The sequence below is a fragment of the Metopolophium dirhodum genome, chromosome 7, assembly GCF_019925205.1.
Source record: "Metopolophium dirhodum isolate CAU chromosome 7, ASM1992520v1, whole genome shotgun sequence".
Lineage (NCBI taxonomy): Eukaryota > Metazoa > Arthropoda > Insecta > Hemiptera > Aphididae > Metopolophium > Metopolophium dirhodum.
Genome location: NC_083566.1, coordinates 33,878,894 through 33,887,978, shown reverse-complemented (window position 1 = coordinate 33,887,978; position 9,085 = coordinate 33,878,894). Strand labels below are relative to the sequence as shown.

Below are 9,085 nucleotides of genomic sequence, written 5' to 3'. Positions count from 1 at the left end.
TCCTACCACCCATCCGGGGAAGTGCTCAAACGGGGGATTTGAGATTTACGGTGGAAATTTTTGTTTATAAACGGTTGCTATTGGTTATAGAAGAAATAGTTAGTACCTAGAAATTAGTGTTTATTATTTGGTTGCCATTAGTTAATGCAAGCATGCATCATATCAAATTTTCGCACATTGTCTACTTGATATGATGTTGCACATTGTCCGCGATCCGACGTAGGTAGTGGGATTGCCTAACAGGGAGGCCAAGTTTCACTCAAAAGGAGTTGAACAATCATAACTTTTTAAAAAGCTGTAATTTTTTATGGGCAACAAAGTGCGCGGTATCAACTAGTATGTATAAACTAATTACAATTTCAAATAAAACATCATAGTTAACATGTAACTATAAAAAATATATATTTTATTTTAATAAATTGGAATAAACAATGTATAAAATTACAATTTATATGGTAACAATTATCTTTTTACCTTAATATTACAATGCTAAATGCCTATTTATTATAACTATTACTTCATTGATAAATTCTTCAGATGTTCAAGTGTATCAGTTAAAAAGTGTGGTACCATTTCTAAAAATATTTGCTGATTTAATTCTCCGACGAAAATAAACCTTTCTACATAAAATTGAGTGACATAATATTCATTAGGTATTTCAAGTTTTTCAATTGATCTGTCGAACAAAATATAATTAAAAAATTAAGTACCTATATTATTATATTTTATACACACAATGATATTTTTAAATGGAATTTTTTTTGCAAAAATTAATTTATTCTACTGTACTACTAATGTATAAATAAGATAAATTACTCTAATAGCCAATAATATCATAAAATATACTTGGAAATATAGGCTGACAGATTGCCTTAAAATATTTATCCACATAAAACTAAAAACAAATACATAAATTAAAAAAATTTAGAACATAATACATACTTGGTACAGTGGTTAATGATTGATTTGATGTATTGAGCTAAATACTCTAAATATTGTGTCGTTATGTCTGGATGAAATTGTTTTAGGAATGTCTGCACACCTATATACAATGGAGCACCATCAACAGGATCTCCAATTTTTTTCCACATCAATAAAGCTTTAATGAAATTAGATAAATATATAAATAGTAATTAAAACTATTTTTTACTGTTTTAATTAACAATTTTAAAATTATCCAACCTAAATTTTCTGTATATTGTAGTTTTGAGAATTGTGAAATAGTTAATAAAAATGCAATTAAAGATATGTATTGAGTAGTGTTTGTAGTTATATAAATTTTTAAGTATGGATTTCCAATTCCTGCCCAATCCAACATTTTACTCAGTTCTGGTAATAGTGGGTTGTCATCAGCTGGGTATGGTTTGTTTTCTGGGTCTCTAAAATGTGCTTTTACTTCATTTAATACAGCTCTAAAATAAAGTAACATTTTATTAGATAATTTTATTTCATAATATTAGAATGAATTGACCTATTATCAAATTTAAATGCAAAAATATTATTTTGGATATTTCGAGAACTTTTATTGATATAACAATTTTGAATTGCTCATATCATATTACATTGTTCAAAATTTAAACATTAATAATAAGCTATGAGATGCTAAAATTAATTGCCTTTCCTTAAATTTGATAATTGGTTATTTCAATAAACATGAAAGCTAACAAAACAAAATTGGTTTTACTGAACGCCTACTTGCTGTATTGTAAAAGATGAAGATAATTCTTAAGATTTATTACCATAAACTTATAAGTTATAAACGTACAAAGTAACACATACGTAGGTGAGAAAAATGTAAATTTCAAAAATCTTCATTTTTGTAATAAACTAACAGCTCATAATTTTAGTATAATATACATAGTAATAAATTTATATACGATCATAAAACAAACAATAACATTACTTGTTCATTGCTTCTAAACAATCAAATAAGTTTCTAGCATTTAATTTACATGAAACTTCAAGTTCAAAAAATATTTGCTTGCGTATGATCTGAAGCTGTCCAATTCTCATGATAGAATCCAAAATAGTAGGTATTATTTTTTGAAATTTTGAGCAGTGTTTTTGATATGTCTTAACTGGATTACCTAAAACAATATGTTATACAAATTAATAATACAAAAATTTCTACCAATTTATGGCTCAATTTCAATTAATTTATTCAAGTAAGTTGATGCTCAATTCTATTTGATTTAATTTATTGTCTAATGTTTTTTTTCTAATATTGCATAATTTTTTATATATTAATAGTTTATGTCATTATAATAATAATGAATCATACATATTATTATATACTTTTTAAAAGTAAATTTATATGATAGTATGTATAAAGACAAATACTGTTTTTAAGTAAATTGTATTTTAATACTAATTATTTTATTATTCTTATTTCTTACTTATAATACTGCCATTTGAAACCAATTCTTTTGATATTGTACCAAGAATTTGTAACCACTCTCTATCTTTAATTATGTTTGTATGTAAATAATCTAACAGCTTCTAAAATTATTTAAAATAATAATTTATTAACTTCGCAAACGTTAATTTGATAATTAAAATCATTAAAACAATAACAAGATACAAATTAAGCAAAAATAAGCATTATATTTATAACCCACCTTAAGTTCAGAAACTATCATAAATCCAATGAGTTTATCTAAGCCAGTAAGTCCACAAACGTTTATTGAGTTAATTATATTTGAATAAAATCTTATATTAATAATCTCCTCATTTGTCTTAAAATCATACCATGCTGTAGTTTGCTCTTTATAAACAGCAACCCTATGAATAATATATTATAATAATTAGTTTGATTAATAATCAGCAGGACTCAGATTTTAAGGCACTATAAAGTACCATGATATAATTACATTTAATAAACATTGAAATATGCACTAATACATTTAAAAATATAGAGCAAAAGGAAGTTTTTTATTTATATTAATTATTAAATAATTAATTTCTATTAGATAATAATATGTTAAAATAAAATTGTTACAAAAATAAAATTCCCAAATAAATAGGTAATCGTCTTAAACTTAATTGATCATTAAAGCAATACTTTTCATAATTATCCAAGAAACAGAACATTATTTTGTCTTTTTAACTTTCCTAATTAAATACAATTAGTGAAAAACAGAAAATAAATCTGATATTGAACTCAAAATATCAAAAATTTCTTAAAACTGAGAAAATATCACTAAATAATTTAGTATTTGGAATTGATGATGTATAAAACAAATTATTAGCTTACTGTTTGTTTTATGTGTATTTCATAATATTTATCGAATTCTATAGAATCCGAATCCTGATGATTAATATAACTAGATAATTTTACTAAGATAAATCATTTACTTTGGATCAGTAATGCGAATCAGTTCTCTAGCAAGCCGGCCAATAAATGTCATAGATTGACCATCACAAGGCTCAAATGACGGAACAGGTATAACTTTACTCTGGTAAACGCTTTGCCAATCTAATATTTTTGCACGCATAAAGCTATTACATTCCATTTCAACATTATAGCCAATGATTCTACTTAATTCTTCTTGCCATATCTTTAAGCCATAAATACCAATGTAATCTTGTATATACTCAAATGAACGACGGTAACCAGCCATAGTGTTACTAAGAGCATCAAGTTTAGGTAATAACTCACTAGTCTGAAACAATTATTTGATTAGTTATAGCAAATTCAACTTTTTGAAAAATGTACCTTAGCTTTAGGGTTGAATATAAGACCATTGTGGAGGGCAACTGCAATGTGTTGAACTAACTCTTTCCGAATTCCATCTTCGAGAAGTTGTTTGGGATCAATTTCCACAACACCAACTAAGGTGCTTTTCATACATAATACACCTTCTGTCAGCACAGACACAGCATTAGTCAGCTTGGCTACCTACAAATATTTTTAATAATACATTTATATAAATATAACATTTTAACAATTTTATTTTATTATTTTACCTCAAGTCTTTCATCAAGTTGTGCATAATCATTAAGTTTATCCTTTTCTAATCTAGTAGGTATTTCTTTAATAACATCTGTTTGTAGAGTAGCTATTTTAGTCATATATTTGAACATGGTCTCAGGAATTATATGGAGTACTTTACGTATGTATTCTATTAACTCATGTGAATAATATTTACTAACTGACATTAAGTTTTCACTACCAGACTGATTAATACGAATAAGAGGTACTTCCATACATGACACTAGCTAAAAATATAAATAACATTATTATTCAACACATTGAAATTTAAAAAATCATTATTATCATAGTTACATATGTTTATAATTTTTATATATTATATACTAAACAAATTTTATTGAAAGTAAATTCATTTTTCCAAAAATTTGATAAAGATATCATTTGATTTCAGTCAGAAAAAATAAACTAGTATTTGGTTTCCTCTAATGTCTAAAGACCTTACCAAAAAGTTGGACACATGCTTAAAATGCTCTCAGTTACAGAGTATTTTCTATTTTGAAACTAAATTATTGAATCAATACTTATAATAATTAATACCTTTAAAAATGTTGCTCGAAGTTTGATCACAAATGAAGGTTCTTCTTTTATTGTATTTTGCATCAAACCAGTGAATCTATCAATATGATACCAAGCATAACTAAAATCTCCGATGATTTGAAGATCTATTAGGACATTATCTTTGACACTTATCGTTTTCATCATTTCACGAAGATAATTATGTGTATCTTTAATAGTTTGACTCACTTGATAATTATTAGCAAGTTGATGAAATTCTATTAACAATATAAATTTATAAATACTTGGCAAATTATGTATTAACTATGAAAATAATTAATACCTTGAACCTCATCTAGAGCTTTGATTATTTGGGTGATTTTTCTACTAGTTACAAGTTCATCTTCCATAGAAATTTTTTCAATCTGTTTCCCAATATTAATAAACCAAATCTGTAAATTTTCTTTTAAAAAATATTATAATAAATAGTACAAATATTTTAAGATATATATAACACACAATTCTATAAATATTATATTATATGTTATTACCATTTTTTTTTACACGTGACATAGTTGTTAAACCCGAAAAGATTTCTGATAATTCATTCATACGTTCAACACAGTCATCTTTCCGTTTAAGCCATCTAGCCTCTTTTTCATCCAACAACTAAATGAAAAAAAAAAATACAAATATCAAGTTAATAACATTTATAACACCTAAAACTTTCATTTCTTTCTTTAAAATAAATTACAATCACATAAAGTACCATATTCTTTGCAATTGGCATGATACAAATAAAATGTTTTCCAATTGAACAAAAGAACAAGATGAATAAGATTTATTTTAGCTTAAGAAACACCTATGATATATTTTAAGAAATAGCTTGGAATGCTTGTTAAAATAATGTTTAACAACTTTGATGATAATTTGAATGCCATTTCAAATTAAAATACACTTTCTCCAAACAACTCAAAATTGGTATCAACATTTTGCTACGAATTTGCTACATTTTGCTACACTATTTTTAGAATTTGCTACAGAATGAATAAAATTACTCTTATATAAATAATTAAATACACATGTTATTTGATAGACTAATGTTTAACTTTAATAGTAAAACTTACACTTTTAAATGTGTCTTTTATTTTTAATTCAAAGTCTGCAGTAGTTATTAATAAATCAAAAATTAGACCATCATTATATAAGCTCTGATTATAAATTTGATCACAGATTTGTTTACTTTTTTTGGTATTTTCTGAAACTGAATTATTAAAAACATTTGTGAAGAATAGTTATAATATAAATAATGACTGATTATATTAGTATAAACTTACGAAGATGATTTGTTGACGTATGTAATAAATACCATCTTAGCAGAACATTACAACTCCGACAAAGATTCATAACAGAGTTAATATTATCCAATATTTTTTTTTCAATATTAGGATTTCCGAGTATTTTTTTTATCTCAATTATTATTTTCTAAATAATAAACAAATTGTATCATTATTATTCATAAAGTAAACAAAATATATAAATAAATAAATATGGAATCTGTGTTGGTAAATCATAATTTTAAATTTTGTAGTAATAAATTAATTTTATAGCAACAAATCAGTAAATTAATTATTGATACACTAATTGTATTATATTATGTAACAAAATGTTATTTGATAAAAATAAATTTGTATTGCTCTTACTATTGCTTAATTTCTGTTTAGTATACAATTGTTATTTTTATTGACTTTCAGTACAACTTATAACCTTTTTAAATTAATTAATTCAACTTAACTATTTTAAGCTTACACATAATTAATCTATGTCAGAACTTTCTTTTCGGCCTTCACTCCCAACCATATGAGGTAAACTATCTTTGTCCTAAGCTTCCATTGGGCCAGTGGCATATTTAGGTTTTTGTCATTGGTGGGGGGGGGGAATATGATTTTTTATCCAGTGCCTTTTAAGTTAAGAGGCTTTAAGTTAGGACTCCGAAAACTTATGCATATTATATACAACCTTAGGGGGGATTGATCTCCTTGATCCCTCCTGTAAATATACCACTGCATGGGTCTGTTCATCACCTCTACTTTACCAGTTATTTTCATGTCATTGAGATTCTATCTATCCATTTCATCTTCAGTCTTCTGACAACACTTCTACTTTAACCCTAACAAATTTACTTCTTATAATATCCTACCTAGTCACTTCACATACTTCTCTTAGCATTCTTCATCTCTGCTTCAACATATTTAATTCATATGATGTAATACAATACCTATACTAAATTAAAATGATTTATTTAAATATCAACATCATTACCTGGAGATTTACAGAACGAGAACTTGCCAAACGACTTATTTCTGCCGTTTGAATTGTATTATTTACAGCTGTTTTAGCTGCTTTAAAAGCTTCCCATGAATCAATTATATTTATTGTTACACCCATGTAAACATTAACAACCTTCAACAAAATGAATGTGATTTTATTTTAATTTTAAATTTATATTACAAGTTAAATTAAATAATTAGGTAAGTACCCAATTATCTGGAAAAAATTTATCAACTATTTCTCTCATAATAGCAAATTCTTCATGTAATGTTTTAGGTTTGAAAAATAAACAAACAAACAACATTGCAGCTTGACCAGCTAGTGCAATACTTCTATGATCTGGATTTGGATATGATGATAATTGATTGTATATATCATCTGACCTTAGTCTTCCAATAGACAAATTTATTAAATTTTTATTAACTGGTACTCTTCTAAAAATGAATTAGTTAATTAAAAATTACATTTATTTAAATTTTAAAAATATTCCTCTGTTTAGTCAATTGATTTTGTAACCACATACACTTTACTGATATCCTAATATAATGAATTAATTAGTTAAATTAGGCAAATTTTATAGATTATTCATGATTTACAATTTACATACTATATTTTTATATTACATAATATCATAGTTTTAAAATATAATATTAGTTACTTGAAATAATTTTCTGGGTATGATGATATAGATTTAACTGAGTTCTGTTTTGTACAACGTAATAATTTACAAATATCATCAATTGGATTTTCACTATTATAGTCTTGTGCATTGTAACGGTGGTAAGCTACCAACAATCTCTCTCTAATAATTCCTTCAATGTAAATGTCAATAAATAATAATATAACACCATACAAATACAATGATTCACACTGAAATGTTTACAAAAGACATAGGTTAAAATGTACAGTAGTTTTTACAAAATATAATTACCAATAGTTGTTTTCCTTCAATTGTAAGGAACATAGTTTCAATAGTGTGTTGAATATATGACCCTTCCTCAACTTCATCGAGATATTCATTTAAATCGCGTATGTATTTATATACATTTTCAAATAAAAAATAGAATTGGTTAATGGTTTCCAAATTATTTTCTTTCAATTCTTCATTTAAATCCTTTAAGACCTAAAATATCAAAATAAATGTATAGGTATTTTTCAAATTTCAATAAATGTATTAATTTTTTTTTACTGGATTTGTTTCAATTTTTTTTTCAACTTCAATTGAATTATTAAAATATGAAAAATCTAATATTATTTGACCATATTTTTGTAAATCTTGCTTGCTGTTTAGTCTAAAACCACAAATAAACATTGAACATTAATAATTTTTTCATGTAATTGAACCATTGAGTTTTTTTTAAACTGCAACCCCGACTGTAACTAATTTTATTATTATTAGAAGCCTATCCACTATTATTTATAACTATCAGAATAGTGCTTAAGAATTAAACCACTAATCAAAGTATAAAAATACTAAAAATAGCAATCCTCTATAAAAATAATAAAATTACCAACAACTGGGCCACTGTAAAATGTTAACACATAAAGTATATTTTATAACCTTATGCAAGTAATTGAAATATTAGTTTAATAAACATTACCTATAAGCTGGAGGGATGTAATCTTTAAGCCGTAATATTTCAGCAATGATAGCGTTTCCTCTAGATACTATTCGTAGCAAAGCCAAGCCGCAAGGATTATTTTCCATTATATTATTTTCCAATGCAATTCAAAACTGGTATCCATAAATTGAATCGATGAGTGTAATATGTTTAATAGTAAATTACCATAGTATGTTTCTAACAAAATAATGATTTGTGATTTTACAATTTGATGAAAAATAGGTAAATAGACATAATAAGTTAAAATAAATTATTTTTGTAATGCGCTAAGTACAGCTGCGACGCTGCGTATTACTAAGAAAATAGTCTGCTTAGTGCTTACTGCTTAGTGCCAAGGTATCACAGATATACTAATGAACAATATTATTACACTATAAAGTTAACTAAAAGCATAAACTTTCTAAAAGTCTATGACTAAAAGTTACAACACGAATAAATATACTTCCAAACGACAAAATTGGTGATATTAATACATTATATAAATATATAATGTCATTCAGTATTCCTCATATTTTCCCAATAACAATTTTATCTCTGATTTTATCATTATATTTGTAGTTGGTACACTAAAAAATATTTTTAAAAAAATACAAGAAGACGTGTATCAACATTTGTGATAAATATGATTTGTTATCAACTCCATGAT

The 9,085-nt window shown here is 25.2% G+C and overlaps 1 protein-coding gene across 2 annotated transcripts; it reads right to left on the bottom strand.

Moving 5' to 3' along the window:
• Window positions 1-364: 364 nt before the first annotated feature.
• On the bottom strand, window positions 365-9,002 carry LOC132948655 (WASH complex subunit 5). Of its 2 annotated transcripts, none has more exons than XM_061019225.1 (21): window positions 8,660-9,002; window positions 8,419-8,612; window positions 8,007-8,109; window positions 7,749-7,940; window positions 7,476-7,687; window positions 7,026-7,251; window positions 6,809-6,949; window positions 5,824-5,971; window positions 5,614-5,750; window positions 5,038-5,155; window positions 4,830-4,949; window positions 4,529-4,764; window positions 3,967-4,218; window positions 3,716-3,898; window positions 3,355-3,662; window positions 2,619-2,781; window positions 2,397-2,499; window positions 1,904-2,087; window positions 1,183-1,412; window positions 943-1,099; window positions 365-676 (listed from the first exon to the last, which is right to left on the bottom strand). In XM_061019225.1, exons 2-21 carry the CDS (start codon window positions 8,523-8,525, stop codon window positions 514-516), a joined length of 3,483 nt encoding a protein of 1,160 aa, XP_060875208.1. In that variant the 5' UTR covers window positions 8,526-8,612; window positions 8,660-9,002; the 3' UTR covers window positions 365-513. The 2 variants fall into 2 exon arrangements, with proteins under 2 accessions (XP_060875208.1, XP_060875207.1); XM_061019224.1 differs by having other exon boundaries at window positions 8,419-8,616; window positions 8,762-9,002.
• Window positions 9,003-9,085: the final 83 nt, after the last annotated feature.